The sequence below is a fragment of the Pseudophryne corroboree genome, chromosome 11, assembly GCF_028390025.1.
Source record: "Pseudophryne corroboree isolate aPseCor3 chromosome 11, aPseCor3.hap2, whole genome shotgun sequence".
NCBI lineage: Eukaryota > Metazoa > Chordata > Amphibia > Anura > Myobatrachidae > Pseudophryne > Pseudophryne corroboree.
Window position 1 is genome coordinate 109,557,568 of NC_086454.1, and position 20,074 is coordinate 109,577,641.

At 46.0% G+C, this 20,074-nt stretch overlaps 2 protein-coding genes across 6 annotated transcripts in view; one reads left to right on the forward strand and one right to left on the reverse strand.

Annotated features, from left to right (window-relative positions):
• Positions 1-20,074, reverse strand: part of LOC134969034 (general transcription factor II-I repeat domain-containing protein 2-like) — a 473,133-nt gene that overhangs the window by 299,386 nt on the left and 153,673 nt on the right. The gene's annotated exons all lie outside the window — the stretch shown is intronic.
• Positions 12,824-20,074, forward strand: part of LOC134969035 (interferon-induced transmembrane protein 3-like) — a 39,458-nt gene continuing 32,207 nt past the window's right edge. Inside the window, exon 1 of the mRNA XM_063944747.1 lies at positions 12,824-13,009. Coding sequence (XP_063800817.1) covers positions 12,839-13,009 — 171 coding nt within the window. The 5' untranslated portion in view covers positions 12,824-12,838. The remainder of the gene's footprint in view (positions 13,010-20,074) is intronic.

The following is a 20,074-nucleotide window of genomic DNA, read 5'->3' on the forward strand; positions in this document are numbered from 1 at the left end:
CCGTACTTGGACGATCTCCTGATAAAGGCGAGGTCCAAAGAACAGTTGATAGTGGGGTTGGCACTTTCTCAGGAAGTGCTACAACAGCACGGCTGGATTCTAAACATTCCAAAGTCACAGCTGGTCCCGACGACACGTCTTCTGTTCCTGGGAATGATTCTGGACACAGACCAGAAAAAAGTGTTTCTTCCACTGGAAAAAGCCGAGGAATTGTCATCTCTGGTCAGAGACATCCTAAAACCAGGAAAAGTGTTGGTACATCAATGCACACAAGTCCTGGGAAAAATGGTAGCTTCATACGAAGCAATTCCATTCGGAAGGTTCCACGCAAGGACGTTCCAGTGGGACCTGTTGGACAAATGGTCCGGGTCCCATCTCCAGATGCAACAGCGGATAACCCTATCGGCCAGAACCAGGGTGTCGCTGCTGTGGTGGCTGCAGAGGGCTCATCTACTAGAGGGCCGCAGATTCGGAATACAGGACTGGGTCCTGGTGACCACGGATGCCAGCCTTCGGGGCTGGGGGGCAGTCACAAAGGGAAGAAATTTCCAAGGACTGTGGTCAGATCAGGAGATTTCTCGTCACATAAATATCCTGGAGCTAAGGGCCATTTACAATGCCCAAAGCCAGGCAAGACCCCTGCTTCAAAACCAGCCGGTACTGATCCAGTCAGACAACATCACGGCGGTCGCCCATGTAAACAGACAGGGCGGCACGAGAAGCAGGATGGCGATGGCAGAAGCCACAAGGATTCTCAGATGGGCAGAGAATCATGTGTTAGCACTGACGGCAGTGTTCATTCCGGGAGTGGACAACTGGGAAGCAGACTTCCTCAGCAGGCACGACCTCCACCCGGGAGAATGGGGACTTCTTTCAGAAGTCTTCCAAATGCTGGTCAACCGGTGGGAAAAACCACAGGTAGACATGATGGCGTCCCGCCTCAACAAGAAGTTGACAAGATATTGCGCCCGGTCAAGAGACCCTCAGGCGATAGCGGTGGACGCTCTAGTGACACCATGGGTGTATCAGTCGGTTTATGTGTTTCCTCCTCTACCTCTCATACCCAAGGTACTGAGAATAATAAGAAGGCGAGGAGTGAAAACCATACTCGTGGTTCCGGATTGGCCAAGAAGAGCTTGGTACCCGGAACTTCAAGAGATGCTTACAGAGGACCCTTGGCCTCTGCCGCTCAGACAAGACCTGCTGCAGCAGGAACCCTGTCTGTTCCAAGACTTACCGTGGCTGCGTTTGACGGCATAGCGGTTGAACACCGGATCCTGAAGGAAAAGGGTATTCCGGAGGAAGTCATCCCTACCCTGATCAAAGCCAGGAAGGATGTCACCGCAAGACATTATCACCGCATTTGGCGAAAATATGTTGCTTGGTGAAGGCCCCGACGGAGGAATTTCAACTGGGTCGATTCCTGCACTTCCTGCAAGCAGGGGTGACGTTGGGCCTCAAATTGGGGTCCATAAAGGTCCAGATTTCGGCTCTGTCGATTTTCTTCCAAAAAGAACTGGCTTCACTGCCTGAAGTTCAGACTTTTGTCAAAGGAGTACTGCATATTCAGCCTCCTTTTGTGCCCCCAGTGGCACCTTGGGATCTCAATGTGGTTTTGGCATTCCTGAAATCACATTGGTTCGAACCACTTAAGACTGTGGATTTAAAATATCTCACGTGGAAAGTGGTCATGCTGTTGGCCCTGGCGTCAGCCAGGAGGGTTTCAGAATTGGCGGCTTTGTCTTGTATCTGATTTTCCATATGGATAGGGCAGAATTGAGGACTCGTCCTCAGTTTCTCCCAAAGGTGGTCTCAGCTTTTCACTTGAACCAACCTATTGTGGTGCCTGCGGCTACTGGGGACTTGGAGGATTCCAAGTTGCTGGACGTAGTCAGGGCCCTAAAAATTTATATTTCCAGGACGGCTGGAGTCAGAAAGACTGACTCGCTGTTTATCCTGTATGCACCCACCAAGCTGGGTGCTCCTGCTTCTAAGCAGTCTATTGCGCGCTGGATTTGTAGCACTATTCAGCTGGCGCATTCTGCGGTAGGCTTACCGCAGCCTAAATCTGTAAAAGCCCATTCCACACGGAAGGTGGGCTCATCTTGGGCGGCTGCCCGAGGGGTCTCGGCTTTACAACTTTGCCGAGCAGCTACTTGGTCGGGGGCAAACACGTTTGCAAAATTCTACAAATTTGATACCCTGGCTGAGGAGGACCTGGAATTCTCTCATTCGGTGCTGCAGAGTCATCCGCACTCTCCCGCCCGTTTGGGAGCTTTGGTATAATCCCCATGGTCCTTACGGAGTCCCCAGCATCCACTAGGACGTCAGAGAAAATAAGAAATTACTCACCGGTAATTCTATTTCTCGTAGTCCGTAGTGGATGCTGGGCGCCCATCCCAAGTGCGGATTGTCTGCAATACCTGTACATAGTTATTGTTACAAAAATCGGGTTTTGTTGTGAGCCATCTCTTCAGAGGCTCCATTTGTTATCATACTGTTAACCGGGGTTCCTATCACGAGTTATAAGGTGTGATTGGTGTGGCTGGTATGAGTCTTACCCGGGATTCAAAAATCCTTCCTTATTGTGTCAGCTCTTCCGGGCACAGTTCCTAACTGAGGCTTGGAGGAGGGTCATAGGGGGAGGAGCCAGTGCACACCAGATAGTCCTAAATCTTTCTATAGAGTGCCCAGTCTCCTGCGGAGCCCGTCTATTCCCCATGGTCCTTACGGAGTCCCCAGCATCCACTACGGACTACGAGAAACAGAATTACCGGTGAGTAAATTCTTATTTTTTGTTGCACGCCGAATGCGTGCACTGTCCCTATTTTAAACATGGGGGGCACCCAAAGGATACTTTCACCCTGAGATTCATAAGGTCTAGAGCTGGCCCTGTCACCAATTTAGGATTTTTTTTATATTTTTTCAAATGTGACATACCCCCAAATCAGTACAGAAGAGGGGCCTCTGAAACATACCCTTGCTCCGGGCTCCATGGCACCTAGCTACACCTCTGTCTGCACGATCACTATTGACATTTACATCTGGTAACTATGAATATACATTTTTGTAACAAGTTGTGCATGATCAACTACATCTAAATTATGACTTTACAGTAACCTTAGAAATAGCAAGGCTTATAGCCCATTACACTAATACAGTATGACACCGTAGGACAGTTTACGTGGTATTTTGTTTTCACAACATTTTGTGTCCATTTTGTTAATACTTCTGTTATAGTTGTAAAGAGTTCTGTGATTGGATAAAATATGTTTAAGTGCCTGAAATATGTAAACTACTGTAATTCTATTGTTTTATAAATGTCATTTACATAAATAAAACACATTAATCCTTTTTCATACAAGCGGTTCCTGCAGTGTTGGCTTTCTCGTTCTAATTCAGTCAAGAACAAACTCGAAACTTGAAGTTGAACAGATGCCCATTCCTCGGGTGTATGTTGTAAGTTTGCCTTTGAGATATAACGGACTGATTCTGAGTTGGGAACAAAGAAAAAAAACAAGTAACTGCAGGGTGGATACTGGCTGCTTTTGCATGTAGCCCACAAATGCTGGACAGCTTTATTTTTAGACTGCAATTCAGATTTCAGTTTGGTCACACCCCTCCTAAATCTAAATCTCTTGTCATATGTTATATCTGCCCCACTTGCAGAACAACATGGTTTTGCCTAGAGATGAGCGGGTTCGGTTTCTCTGAATCCGAACCCGCACGAACTTCATGTTTTTTTTCACGGGTCCGAGCGACTCGGATCTTCCCGCCTTGCTCGGTTAACCCGAGCGCGCCCGAACGTCATCATGACGCTGTCGGATTCTCGCGAGGCTCGGATTCTATCGCGAGACTCGGATTCTATATAAGGAGCCGCGTGTCGCCGCCATTTTCACACGTGCATTGAGATTGATAGGGAGAGGACGTGGCTGGCGTCCTCTCCGTTTAGAATAGATTAGAGAGACACTTGATTTACTAATTTTGGGGCGCATTAGGAGTACTCAGTACAGTGCAGAGTTTTGCTGATAGTGACCACCAGTTTTATTTATAATCCGTTCTCTGCCTGAAAAAAGCGATACACAGCACACAGTGACTCAGTCACATACCATATCTGTGTGCACTGCTCAGGCTCAGGCCAGTGTGCTGCATCATCTATTATCTATATATAATATTATATATATCTGTCTGACTGCTCAGCTCACACAGCTTATAATTGTGGGGGAGACTGGGGAGCACTACTGCAGTGCCAGTTATAGGTTATAGCAGGAGCCAGGAGTACATAATATATTATATAGTGAGTGACCACCAGACACACAGTGCAGTTTATTTAATATATCCGTTCTCTGCCTGAAAAAAGCGATACACACAGTGACTCAGTCAGTCACATACCATATCTGTGTGCACTGCTCAGGCTCAGGCCAGTGTGCTGCATCATCTATATATATTATATATCTGTCTGACTGCTCAGCTCACACAGCTTATAATTGTGGGGGAGACTGGGGAGCACTACTGCAGTGCCAGTTATAGGTTATAGCAGGAGCCAGGAGTACATAATATTATATTAAAACAGTGCACACTTTTGCTGCAGGAGTGCCACTGCCAGTGTGACTAGTGACCAGTGACCTGACCACCAGTATATATAATATTAGTAGTATACTATCTCTTTATCAACCAGTCTATATTAGCAGCAGACACAGTACAGTGCGGTAGTTCACGGCTGTGGCTACCTCTGTGTCGGCACTCGGCAGCCCGTCCATAATTGTATATACCACCTAACCGTGGTTTTTTTTTCTTTCTTTATACATACATACTAGTTACGACGAGTATACTATCTCTTTATCAACCAGTCTATATATTAGCAGCAGACACAGTACAGTGCGGTAGTTCACGGCTGTGGCTACCTCTGTGTCGGCACTCGGCAGCCCGTCCATAATTGTATATACCACCTAACCGTGGTTTTTTTTTCTTTCTTTATACATACATACTAGTTACGAGTATACTATCTCTTTATCAACCAGTCTATATATTAGCAGCAGACACAGTACAGTGCGGTAGTTCACGGCTGTGGCTACCTCTGTGTCGGCACTCGGCAGCCCGTCCATAATTGTATATACCACCTAACCGTGGTTTTTTTTTCTTTCTTTATACATACATACTAGTTACGAGTATACTATCTCTTTATCAACCAGTCTATATATTAGCAGCAGACACAGTACAGTGCGGTAGTTCACGGCTGTGGCTACCTCTGTGTCGGCACTCGGCAGCCCGTCCATAATTGTATATACCACCTAACCGTGGTTTTTTTTTCTTTCTTTATACATACATACTAGTTACGAGTATACTATCTCTTTATCAACCAGTCTATATATTAGCAGCAGACACAGTACAGTGCGGTAGTTCACGGCTGTGGCTACCTCTGTGTCGGCACTCGGCAGCCCGTCCATAATTGTATATACCACCTAACCGTGGTTTTTTTTTCTTTCTTTATACATACATACTAGTTACGAGTATACTATCTCTTTATCAACCAGTCTATATATTAGCAGCAGACACAGTACAGTGCGGTAGTTCACGGCTGTGGCTACCTCTGTGTCGGCACTCGGCAGCCCGTCCATAATTGTATATACCACCTAACCGTGGTTTTTTTCTTCTTTCTTTATACATACATACTAGTTACGAGTATACTATCTCTTTATCAACCAGTCTATATATTAGCAGCAGACACAGTACAGTGCGGTAGTTCACGGCTGTGGCTACCTCTGTGTCGGCACTCGGCAGCCCGTCCATAATTGTATATACCACCTAACCGTGGTTTTTTTTTCTTTCTTTATACATACATACTAGTTACGAGTATACTATCTCTTTATCAACCAGTCTATATATTAGCAGCAGACACAGTACAGTGCGGTAGTTCACGGCTGTGGCTATCTCTGTGTCGGCACTCGGCAGCCCGTCCATAATTGTATATACCACCTAACCGTGGTTTTTTTTTCTTTCTTTATACATACATACTAGTTACGAGTATACTATCTCTTTATCAACCAGTCTATATATTAGCAGCAGACACAGTACAGTGCGGTAGTTCACGGCTGTGGCTACCTCTGTGTCGGCACTCGGCAGCCCGTCCATAATTGTATACTAGTATCCAATCCATCCATCTCCATTGTTTACCTGAGGTGCCTTTTAGTTGTGCCTATTAAAATATGGAGAACAAAAATGTTGAGGTTCCAAAATTAGGGAAAGATCAAGATCCACTTCCACCTCGTGCTGAAGCTGCTGCCACTAGTCATGGCCGAGACGATGAAATGCCAGCAACGTCGTCTGCCAAGGCCGATGCCCAATGGCATAGTACAGAGCATGTCAAAACCAAAACACCAAATATCAGTAAAAAAAGGACTCCAAAACCTAAAATAAAATTGTCGGAGGAGAAGCGTAAACTTGCCAATATGCCATTTACCACACGGAGTGGCAAGGAACGGCTGAGGCCCTGGCCTATGTTCATGGCTAGTGGTTCAGCTTCACATGAGGATGGAAGCACTCAGCCTCTCGCTAGAAAACTGAAAAGACTCAAGCTGGCAAAAGCACCGCAAAGAACTGTGCGTTCTTTGAAATCCCAAATCCACAAGGAGAGTCCAATTGTGCCGGTTGCGATGCCTGACCTTCCCAACACTGGACGTGAAGAGCATGCGCCTTCCACCATTTGCACGCCCCCTGCAAGTGCTGGAAGGAGCACCCGCAGTCCAGTTCCTGATAGTCAGATTGAAGATGTCAGTGTTGAAGTACACCAGGATGAGGAGGATATGGGTGTTGCTGGCACTGGGGAGGAAATTGACCAGGAGGATTCTGATGGTGAGGTGGTTTGTTTAAGTCAGGCACCCGGGGAGACACCTGTTGTCCGTGGGAGGAATATGGCCGTTGACATGCCAGGTGAAAATACCCAAAAAATCAGCTCTTCGGTGTGGAGGTATTTCACCAGAAATGCGGACAACAGGTGTCAAGCCGTGTGTTCCCTTTGTCAAGCTGTAATAAGTAGGGGTAAGGACGTTAACCACCTCGGAACATCCTCCCTTATACGTCACCTGCAGCGCATTCATAATAAGTCAGTGACAAGTTCAAAAACTTTGGGTGACAGCGGAAGCAGTCCACTGACCAGTAAATCCCTTCCTCTTGTAACCAAGCTCACGCAAACCACCCCACCAACTCCCTCAGTGTCAATTTCCTCCTTCCCCAGGAATGCCAATAGTCCTGCAGGCCATGTCACTGGCAATTCTGACGAGTCCTCTCCTGCCTGGGATTCCTCCGATGCATCCTTGCGTGTAACGCCTACTGCTGCTGGCGCTGCTGTTGTTGCCGCTGGGAGTCGATGGTCATCCCAGAGGGGAAGTCGTAAGCCCACTTGTACTACTTCCAGTAAGCAATTGACTGTTCAACAGTCCTTTGCGAGGAAGATGAAATATCACAGCAGTCATCCTACTGCAAAGCGGATAACTGAGTCCTTGACAACTATGTTGGTGTTAGACGTGCGTCCGGTATCCGCCGTTAGTTCACAGGGAACTAGACAATTTATTGAGGCAGTGTGCCCCCGTTACCAAATACCATCTAGGTTCCACTTCTCTAGGCAGGCGATACCGAGAATGTACACGGACGTCAGAAAAAGACTCACCAGTGTCCTAAAAAATGCAGTTGTACCCAATGTCCACTTAACCACGGACATGTGGACAAGTGGAGCAGGGCAGGGTCAGGACTATATGACTGTGACAGCCCACTGGGTAGATGTATGGACTCCCGCCGCAAGAACAGCAGCGGCGGCACCAGTAGCAGCATCTCGCAAACGCCAACTCTTTCCTAGGCAGGCTACGCTTTGTATCACCGCTTTCCAGAATACGCACACAGCTGAAAACCTCTTACGGCAACTGAGGAAGATCATCGCGGAATGGCTTACCCCAATTGGACTCTCCTGTGGATTTGTGGCATCGGACAACGCCAGCAATATTGTGTGTGCATTAAATATGGGCAAATTCCAGCACGTCCCATGTTTTGCACATACCTTGAATTTGGTGGTGCAGAATTTTTTTAAAAACGACAGGGGCGTGCAAGAGATGCTGTCGGTGGCCAGAAAAATTGCGGGACACTTTCGGCGTACAGGCACCACGTACAGAAGACTGGAGCACCACCAAAAACGCCTGAACCTGCCCTGCCATCATCTGAAGCAAGAAGTGGTAACGAGGTGGAATTCAACCCTCTATATGCTTCAGAGGTTGGAGGAGCAGCAAAAGGCCATTCAAGCCTATACAATTGAGCACGATATAGTAGGTGGAATGCACCTGTCTCAAGTGCAGTGGAGAATGATTTCAACGTTGTGCAAGGTTCTGATGCCCTTTGAACTTGCCACACGTGAAGTCAGTTCAGACACTGCCAGCCTGAGTCAGGTCATTCCCCTCATCAGGCTTTTGCAGAAGAAGCTGGAGGCATTGAAGGAGGAGCTAAAAGGGAGCGATTCCGCTAGGCATGTGGGACTTGTGGATGCAGCCCTTAATTCGCTTAACAAGGATTCACGGGTGGTCAATCTGTTGAAATCAGAGCACTACATTTTGGCCACCGTGCTCGATCCTAGATTTAAAGCCTACCTTGGATCTCTCTTTCCGGCAGACACAGGTCTGCTGGGGTTGAAAGACCTGCTGGTGACAAAATTGTCAAGTCAAGCGGAACGCGACCTGTCAACATCTCCTCCTTCACATTCTCCCGCAACTGGGGGTGCGAGGAAAAGGCTCAGAATTCCGAGCCCACCCGCTGGCGGTGATGCAGGGCAGTCTGGAGCGACTGCTGATGCTGACATCTGGTCCGGACTGAAGGACCTGACAACGATTACGGACATGTCGTCTACTGTCACTGCATATGATTCTCTCAACATTGATAGAATGGTGGAGGATTATATGAGTGACCGCATCCAAGTAGGCACGTCACACAGTCCGTACTTATACTGGCAGGAAAAAGAGGCAATTTGGAGGCCCTTGCACAAACTGGCTTTATTCTACCTAAGTTGCCCTCCCACAAGTGTGTACTCCGAAAGAGTGTTTAGTGCCGCCGCTCACCTTGTCAGCAATCGGCGTACGAGGTTACATCCAGAAAATGTGGAGAAGATGATGTTCATTAAAATGAATTATAATCAATTCCTCCGCGGAGACATTGACCAGCAGCAATTGCCTCCACAAAGTACACATGGAGCTGAGATGGTGGATTCCAGTGGGGACGAATTGATAATCTGTGAGGAGGGGGATGTACACGGTGATATATCGGAGGGTGAAGATGAGGTGGACATCTTGCCTCTGTAGAGCCAGTTTGTGCAAGGAGAGATTAATTGCTTCTTTTTTGGGGGGGGTCCAAACCAACCCGTCATATCAGTCACAGTCGTGTGGCAGACCCTGTCACTGAAATGATGGGTTGGTTAAAGTGTGCATGTCCTGTTTTGTTTATACAACATAAGGGTGGGTGGGAGGGCCCAAGGACAATTCCATCTTGCACCTCTTTTTTCTTTTCTTTTTCTTTGCATCATGTGCTGATTGGGGAGGGTTTTTTGGAAGGGACATCCTGCGTGACACTGCAGTGCCACTCCTAGATGGGCCCGGTGTTTGTGTCGGCCACTAGGGTCGCTAATCTTACTCACACAGTCAGCTACCTCATTGCGCCTCTTTTTTTCTTTGCGTCATGTGCTGTTTGGGGAGGGTTTTTTGGAAGGGACATCCTGCGTGACACTGCAGTGCCACTCCTAGATGGGCCCGGTGTTTGTGTCGGCCACTAGGGTCGCTAATCTTACTCACACAGCTACCTCATTGCGCCTCTTTTTTTCTTTGCGTCATGTGCTGTTTGGGGAGGGTTTTTTGGAAGGGACATCCTGCGTGACACTGCAGTGCCACTCCTAGATGGGCCCGGTGTTTGTGTCGGCCACTAGGGTCGCTAATCTTACTCACACAGCTACCTCATTGCGCCTCTTTTTTTCTTTGCGTCATGTGCTGTTTGGGGAGGGTTTTTTGTAAGGGCCATCCTGCGTGACACTGCAGTGCCACTCCTAGATGGGCCCGGTGTTTGTGTCGGCCACTAGGGTCGCTAATCTTACTCACACAGCTACCTCATTGCGCCTCTTTTTTTCTTTGCATCATGTGCTGTTTGGGGAGGGTTTTTTGGAAGGGACATCCTGCGTGACACTGCAGTGCCACTCCTAGATGGGCCCGGTGTTTGTGTCGGCCACTAGGGTCGCTTATCTTACTCACACAGCGACCTCGGTGCAAATTTTAGGACTAAAAATAATATTGTGAGGTGTGAGGTATTCAGAATAGACTGAAAATGAGTGTAAATTATGGTTTTTGAGGTTAATAATACTTTGGGATCAAAATGACCCCCAATTTCTATGATTTAAGCTGTTTTTTAGTGTTTTTTGAAAAAAACACCCGAATCCAAAACACACCCGAATCCGACAAAAAAAATTCGGTGAGGTTTTGCCAAAACGCGTTCGAACCCAAAACACGGCCGCGGAACCGAACCCAAAACCAAAACACAAAACCCGAAAAATTTCAGGCGCTCATCTCTAGTTTTGCCCAGGTGCAAAGTTACTTACTTTTTTAGCATTGCTCCTAGGTCTGGATCATCCCCAAAGTGTCCACTATAGCAATGTGAAATAACTCTAATGATGGTGAATAGAATTGAATACTTATAAAGTACTAGTTTTGATCCGTCCATTCTGCAGGTTGCCTACTAGCTAGTGTGGCCAAAAAACAATAGAATTACAAAAGGGGTTAGAGAACTGCTTCACTGGCGCTAGGTATAGTTGCCTTCGATTGCGTTCCTCCCTAAGATGTCACCACACATCGAATACAATATAGAGAGAATAGAAAAAGTGTAATGTACACAACCTTAGGCGCTTAAATTTAGTGAGTATAAGAATTGTGATATACAATACGTTCCTTTTCTTAAGGGGGAGTCTCTGGTGTCTATCTTCAATTCCTTTTCATTTCCATCATGTGCTTGACTCCAAATTGAGGAGACGTGATACGTATGAAAACAAAGCCCCCCCCCCCCCCCCCCCACAAACAGTGTAATACAGTTTTTAAACCACAATATTGTAGCCCATATAAGAATTTTCTTTCTCGAGAAGGTGACGAAGAAGTGATGTTTGGTATGGTGAAAGCGTAACTCACACAATGAATAAGATGTGCAAAACACGGTTTCTTTATACTTGTAATATTCGCAATACTTCTAAATCGATAGAATAGATGGTGTACTTAAACAAGGGGCGTACCCCACTCACTATAGTTGAAGAAAGCACACAAAGGTATCTTTAGCTTCTATGATGAAACAACAAAGAGCGTACCCCACTCACAGTAATATGGATGATTCAAAGCATATCAAGATATCTTTGGCTTTGGGTTTTTCAGATGAATTTCTTGAGGAAGAAGTGTTAACCCAATTCTTTCAACATACCAGTCTCATGTGCGTGTGGGAGTAAAGGAAAAAACAACAAATGTGTGGAACTGTTTATCCAAAAAAAACAACAAATGTGTGGAACTGTTTATCCAAAAAACAGCGTAGGGGTTAAAGTAAATAAGATTAGAGGTATACCCCAATTTATGGTCCCAAATATATAATTTTGTGTCAAAATTTCTTTTACAGTTATTCACAAGGTGTTTAAACCCACTTTTTATTCAAGTTTCGCCCTTATTGGATGAAGTGTAAGCATACCGCACTCACTATCAGTAGGTGGATTACAGGCACATCAAGGTATCTTTTATATATTCATTGGTTACAAATATGGTAAGCGTACCCCACTCACAGGGTTGGGGAGTATTTCAAAGAATATCAAGGTATCTTTCACTTCAAATCTTCATAAAATAATTCCACAACAATTTCAATTTATATGCAGGATGCAATAGCCGGGGATGATATAAGATCCACATAAACATATAAAATCCATAAAAAAAAGGTTTATTGCACACAACTCCCCAAACAGAAGAGGCAACATCCAATATAAAGATTACAAATACACAATTTTCTAAAAACAAAAACAATGACAAATAACACCATCCCAAAAAAACCTCAAAGATATTTCTCAACAAAGTCCAAACGGTGGAGTTTACCTTTTGGGAGGTGAACATGTTCAGGATGTTGTGAAAAAGAGGCGCGATCTGGCTGTCCACACTCCGTCTGTTAATGCATTTCAGTCATCCAGTAAAGGTCATGCTTCTTTAGGAAGATTTCAACATCTTTGTTTAGATATTCTCCTCCTTTGTCAGACCTCAAGACTTTCAACTTGTAACCAGTTTGAGTTTCTATGGACTTCTTGTCTGCAATCTTGCTCATTTCGTCATTCTTTTCTTTGATTAAATAAACGTGACCTTCTTGTGAACTCATCAATGAATATTATAAAGCATGCTATCCACTTATTGATTTCACTTCCATTGGACTGCACACATACACCAATTCCAGGAGTGCCTCAGCTCTTCTTGCTGATTTTGTGAAGGAGCATCAGCATTGCTTGCCCATTATACAGCTCTCTCAAGTAGGCCTTTCTGTGTCATTTATGGATTTTCCTGTAACCATCCTGTCAAGATGTTTCTGGATGTTGTCATAGCTAAGATGACCTACTGTAGCCTTCTGTGCCAGAGTCAGAAGTCATCATAGCACTACGCTCCATTGTGCCAAGGACATAGAGTTGGCAGCATTGGGTACCTGTTGCCAGTGCCGTGCAACCTCACGGGGCGCCTGCCGTGGCACTTTGCTGGTCCCTGTTTCCCCCTCCTCCTTCTTCCCGAGTACTCCTGCTCGGGGGACGGAGTTTCACAGAATGACGTGGTTGGTCGTGACGTCACAACGCAACCGCGTCATTCCGCAAAACTTTACCCTCCGAGCAGGAGTACTCGGGAAGAGGAGGGGGAGCCAAGCTGGAAGGAGGAGGCGGCCGGCGCGAGGGAGGAGAGGCTGCCCGACCCGAAGAGCAGGAAGAACATCGTCAAATGTAAGTTGTCTCCCCCCCCACTTGACACTTGCCTGCCGTACTGTATAAAATGGGGACACTTGCCTGCCGTACTGTGTAAATTGGGGACACTTGCCTGCCATACTGTGTAAATTGGGGACACTTGCCTGCCGTACTGTGTAAATTGGGGACACTTGCCTGCCATACTGTGTAAATTGGGGACACTTGCCTGCCGTACTGTGTAAATTGGGGACACTTGCCTGCCGCAGTGTGTAAAATGGGGACACGTGCCTGCCACAATGTGTAAAACGGGGACTCTTGCCTGCCGCTATGTGTAAAATGGGGACACGTACCTGCCGCAATGTGTAAAATGGGGACACGTGCTTGCCATAATGTGTAAAATGGGGACACGTGCCTGCCGCAATGTGTAAAATGGAGACACGTGCCTGCCGCAATGTGTAAAATGGGGACATGTGCCTGCCATAATGTGTAAAATGGGGACTCTTGCCCGCCGCAGTGTGTAAAATGGGGACACGTGCCTGTCACAATGTGTAAAATGGGAACACGTGCCTGCCGCAATGTGTAAAATGGGGACACGTGCTTGCTGTAATGTGTAAAATGGGGACATGTGCCTGCCGCAATGTGTAAAATGGGGACACGTACCTGCCGCAATGTGTAAAATGGGAACACGTGCCTGCCACAATGTGTAAAATGGGGACACGGTCTTGCTGTAATGTGTAAAATGGGGACTCGTGCCTGCCGTACTGTGTAAAATGGGGACTTCTTTTTTTCCTGTGGTGGCTGTGATGATGAGATCAGATGAGACCATGCCCATTTTAATGAGGTCACACACTCTTGTAGGGAGCGCGCGCTGCTTCGGTGTGTGCATTTTTTTTATATCTATGGGGGAGGGGCACTTTTTTTTAATGTCAAGGGGGGGTGCATTTTGAAATCTTGCACTGGGAGCCACATTGGCTAGAAACAGCCCTGCCTGTTGCTATTAAAGTCCCTCTTTTGAGCTGCACAATACATTTTCGGTCTTCAAACTGGACTTTGAATCCTTTCTGTTGCTGAATACTTAGAACTATGAGGTTTGTCCCCATATAGGGTACATACAGTATTGCTCATCTTGGATATTTGTGACTTTGGTTTCTTCTCTTATTCTGAGGTGGCTCATGGCTGTCACTACTTTTGTAGCTGTACATACTTTGTCTCTTATTCCTCTGACTGTTATAGGATCACACGTGCTCAGTGTAGTGAATCACCCTTAATTGCAACTGAAATGTCCTGTGGCACCTGAGTCATTATACCAGCAATCTCTTCTATGACTGTCTGTGACACTTAAAGATGACTCATTTTTGCTGTTACTTATTTTTATTTAGCATTCACATTTTTCAGTTTGTATTAAGGTGTTTTGTCATGTGTCCTCTCTTATGACATACTGTACATAGCAGTGAGGTAAATGGCTTGGGAGGCACTGGCTAGTATCTGAGCCAGATTTACACATACATATATGAACCCAGAATGCTGGAAATTTGTTGAGGTTTTGATCAGAGATGTTTGGACAAGGTAGGCAGGTGAGGCCGTGTCAATTAGTGTTGACTATAACGTCACTGATACATCAAAAAAATAGAGACACCAAGTGTCACCAGGCGCCAATCAATTGCTCAGTAATAAATACTAAACTGTCTGCAGCTTTTCTATACCAAAGGGGCTACTCCCCCCCTTCAAAAACAAACACTACCACAAGAAAAAAAGTGCTGACAGAATATATTTTAAAATATATTTATATTTTTATTTAGCTGTTTTAACTTGCTATAGTAAAATATATACTTTTAAAGAGCTCACTGTGAACCAATTACACTAACAATAATTAAAACAATAAAAAACAATATTTAATTGTTCTCTGGCTCAATACATCCTTTACCTTTACCAATCATCACAGAAAAAAACTGTTATTTATAGAATACCAGCATGGTGTCAATATACTGTTAATATAACAACCAATTCCTAACCTAATTAACTTGCGGCATGCAGATACTTATATCTTAAATTGCAAACAATAATTTAATACATATAGTCCATACTTTCAAGATCCAAATTGCTATAGGACCTTTCTTGCCAGGTTTAATTATTTTGCAATTTGCTTGGCATGCCGCAAGTTAATTAGGTTAGGAATTGGTTGTTATATTAACAGTATATTGACACCATGCTGGTATTCCTTAAATAACAGTTTTTTCTGTGATGATTGGTAAAGGTAAAGGATGTATTTAGCCAGAGAACAATTAAATATTGTTTTTTATTGTTTTAATTATTGTTAGTGTAATTGGTTCACAGTGAGCTATTTAAAAGTATATGTTTTACTATAGCAAGTTAAGACAGCTAAATAAAAATATTAATATATTTTAAAATATATTCTGTCAGCGCTTTTTTTCTTGTGGTAGTTACTGATACATAGCACTTGTACACAGAGGCAGATTTAGTCCTCATGGGGCCCTAAGCAAGACACCAATTTGGGGCCCTGCTTCCTTAAACAATCCTAAGTGTGCCCCACCCACCAATTGTAGCAGACAGGCCCCCGCTCATTGTGCCACCCCTCAGTCAGTGTATGCTCCCCAGTCTGTACCCCACCCGATTATAGCAGACGGATGGTACACGTAGTTGTACTAGTGTACTTAAAATCACACTGTAGGCACTGCTCACAGGCAGGTTCAGGCAACTGGCACCTGGCAGCTATCTAGTCACTAACAGCCTGCTGGAAGTATTCAGCCAGCTCAACACTTGGACATTTTCAGCGGAAATCAGAAATGCCCTCCCGACTCCATGATCTGTCTGCGAGCCCCCTAGGACCTGTCGGGCCCTTGCGGCTGCTTTGGGTGCCTAGTGGTAAATCTGCTTCTGCACGGTTGTGAGTTTGCTACATTAATTGTCAGAGCTCGTATTATGGAGTCACTGATGTATAATAAATACAGTCACTGACTGAGGAGTGCAATAATGGATATTTTAAGGGATGGGGACCTGCTAATCAGGGCTGTAACTACCTATGGTCCAGCGGTGCCTGGCTCACAGTGCAAAAGCACTGTGGGTGCAGGGCCGCCGCCAGAAACTGTGGGGACGCGACTACCGCCGCTAGCTGCAGAGCTGGCAGCAGTGACCGGTAAAGTTGGCTCGGTCCCTTCTGAAGTTCTCCCGCAATTGCCGCGACGGATGTGTATATGTTTTAGTGATGAGCGGGTTCGGTTCCTACGAATCCGAGCCCCCTCCGAACTTCACCCATTTTACACGGGTCCGAGGCAGACTCGGATTCTCCCATATGGCTCGGTTAACCCGATCGCGCCCGAACGTCATCATCCCGCTGTCGGATTCTCGCGAGATTCGGATTCTATATAAGGAGCCGCGCGTCGCTGCCATTTTTCACTCGTGCATTGGAAATGATAGTGAGAGGACGTGGCTGGCGTCCTCTCACTTTGTTTCAGGGGGCTGCAGTGCAAATATCTTTATTCTGGGGACCAGCAGTATTATAGGAGAAGTACAGTGCAGAGTTTTGCTGACCAGTGACCACCAGTATTATACGTTGTCTGCCTGAAAAACGCTCCTTATCTGTGCTCAGTGTGCTGCATATATCTGTGCTCACACTGCTTTATTGCGGGGACTGGGGACCAGCAGTATTATATAGGAGTACAGTGCAGAGTTTTGCTGACCAGTGACCACCAGTATACGTTGTCTGCCTGAAAAACGCTCCATATCTGTGCTCAGTGTGCTGCATATATCTGTGCTCAAACTGCTTTATTGTGGGGACTGGGAACCAGCAGTATTATATAGGAGGAGTACAGTGCAGAGTTTTGCTGACCAGTGACCACCAGTATACGTTGTCTGCCTGAAAAACGCTCCATATCTGTGTTCAGTGTGCTGCATATATCTGTGCTCACACTGCTTTATTGTGGGGACTGGGGACCAGCAGTATTATATAGGAGGAGTACAGTGCAGAGTTTTGCTGACCAGTGACCACCAGTATTATATGTTCTCTGCCTGAAAAACGCTCCATATCTGTGCTCAGTGTGCTGCATATATCTGTGCTCACACTGCTTTATTGTGGGGACTGGGGACCAGCAGTATTATATAGGAGGAGTACAGTGCAGAGTTTTGCTGACCAGTGACCACCAGTATTATACGTTCTCTGCCTGCAAAACGCTCCATATCTGTGCTCAGTGTGCTGCATATATCTGTGCTCACACTGCTTTATTGTGGGGACTGGGGACCAGCAGTATTATATAGGAGGAGTACAGTGCAGAGTTTTGCTGACCAGTGACCACCAGTATTATACGTTCTCTGCCTGAAAAACGCTCCATATCTGTGCTCAGTGTGCTGCATATATCTGTGCTCACACTGCTTTATTGTGGGGACTGGGGACCAGCAGTATTATATAGGAGGAGTACAGTGCAGAGTTTTGCTGACCAGTGACCACCAGTATTATACGTTGTCTGCCTGAAAAACGCTCCATATCTGTGCTCAGTGTGCTGCATATATCTGTGCTCACACTGCTTTATTGTGGGGACTGGGGACCAGCAGTATTATATAGGAGGAGTACAGTGCAGAGTTTTGCTGACCAGTGACCACCAGTATTATATGTTCTCTGCCTGAAAAACGCTCCATATCTCTGCTCAGTGTGCTGCATATATCTGTGCTCACACTGCTTTATTGTGGGGACTGGGGACCAGCAGTATTATATAGGAGGAGTACAGTGCAGAGTTTTGCTGACCAGTGACCACCAGTATTATACGTTCTCTGCCTGAAAAACGCTCCATATCTGTGCTGCATTGTAGTATATAGTAGGAGTACAGTGCATCATTTTGCTGACCACCAGTATATAATATATAGGAGTACGGTACAGAAGGCCACTGCTCTACCTACCTGTGTCGTCATGTATACTATCCATCCATACCTGTGGTGCATTTCAGTTTTGCACAGTTTGCTGACCACCAGTATATAATATATAGCAGTACGGTACAGTAGGCCACTGCTCTACCTACCTCTGTGTCGTCAAGTATACTATCCATCCATACCTGTGGTGCATTTCAGTTTTGAACAGTTTGCTGACCACCAGTATATAATATATAGCAGTACGGTACAGTAGGCCACTGCTCTACCTACCTCTGTGTCGTCAAGTATACTATCCATCCATACCTGTGGTGCATTTCAGTTTTGCACAGTTTGCTGACCACCAGTATATAATATATAGCAGTACAGTACAGTAGGCCACTGCTCTGCCTACCTCTGTGTTGTCAAGTATACTATCCATCCATACCTGTGGTGCATTTCAGTTGTGCGCAGTATATATAGTAGGAGGCCATTGCTATTGATACTGGCATATAATTCCACACATTAAAAAATGGAGAACAAAAATGTGGAAGGTAAAATAGGGAAAGATCAAGATCCACTTCCACCTCGTGCTGAAGCTGCTGCCACTAGTCATGGCCGAGACGATGAAATGCCATCAACGTCGTCTGCCAAGGCCGATGCCGAATGTTATAGTAGAGAGCATGTAAAATCCAAAACACAAAAGTTCAGTAAAATGACCCGAAAATCAAAATTAAAAGCGTCTGAGGAGAAGCGTAAACTTGCCAATATACCATTTACGACACGGAGTGGCAAGGAACGGCTGAGGCCCTGGCCTATGTTCATGGCTAGTGGTTCAGCTTCACATGAGGATGGAAGCACTCATCCTCTCGATAGAAAAATTAAAATACTTAAGCTGGCAAAAGCACAGCAAAGAACTGTGCGTTCTTCTAAATCACAAATCCCCAAGGAGAGTCCAATTGTGTCGGGTGCGATGCCTGACCTTCCCAACACTGGACGGGAAGAAGTTGTGCCTTCCACCATTTGCACGCCCCCTGCAAGTGCTGGAAGGAGCACCCGCAGTCCAGTTCCTGATAGTCAAATTGAAGATGTCACTGTTGAAGTACACCAGGATGAGGATAGGATATGGGTGTTGCTGGCGCTGAGGAGGAAATTGACAAGGAGGATTCTGATGGTGAGGTGGTTTGTTTAAGTCAGGCACCCGGGGAGACACCTGTTGTCCGTGGGACGAATATGGCCATTGACATGCCTGGTCAAATTACAAAAAAAAATCACCTCTTCGGTGTGGAATTATTTTAACACAAATGCGGGCGACAGGTGTCAAGCCGTGTGTTGCCTTTGTCAAGCTGTAATAAGTAGGGGTAAGGACGTTAACCACCTCGGAACATCCTCCCTTATACGTCACCTGCAGCGCATTCATCATAAGTCAGTGACAAGTTCAAAAACTTTGGATGACAGCGGAAGCAGTCCACTGACCACTAAATCCCTTCCTCTTGTAACCAAGCTCCTGCAAACCACACCACCAACTCCCTCAGTGTCAATTTCCACCTTACACAGGAAAGCCAATAGTCCTGCAGGCCATGTCACTGTCAAGTCTGACGAGTCCTCTCCTGCCTGGGATACCTCTGATGCATCCTTGAGTGTAACGCCTCCTGCTGCTGGCGCTGCTGTTGTTGCTGCTGGGAGTCGATCGTCATCCCAGAGGGGAAGTCGGAAGACCACTTGTACTACTTCCAGTAAGCAATTGACTGTCCAACAGTCCTTTGCGAGGAAGATGAAATATCACAGCAGTCATCCTGCTGCAAAGCGGATCACTCAGGCCTTGGAAGCCTGGGCGGTGAGAAACGTGTTTCCGTTATCCACCTTTAATTCACAGGCAACTACAGACTTGATTGAGGTACTGTGTCCCCCGTACCAAATACCATCTAGGTTCCATTTCTCTAGGCAGGCGATACCGAAAATGTACACAGACCTCAGAAAAAGAGTCACCAGTGTCCTAAAAAATGCAGTTGTACCCAATGTCCACTTAACCACGGACATGTGGACAAGTGGAGCAGGGCAGACTCAGGACTATATGACTGTGACAGCCCACTGGGTAGATGTATTGCCTCCCGCAGCAAGAACAGCAGCGGTGGCACCAGTAGCAGCATCTCGCAAACGCCAACTCGTTCCTAGGCAGGCTACGCTTTGTATCACCGCTTTTCAGAAGAGGCACACAGCTGACAACCTCTTACGGAAACTGAGGAACAT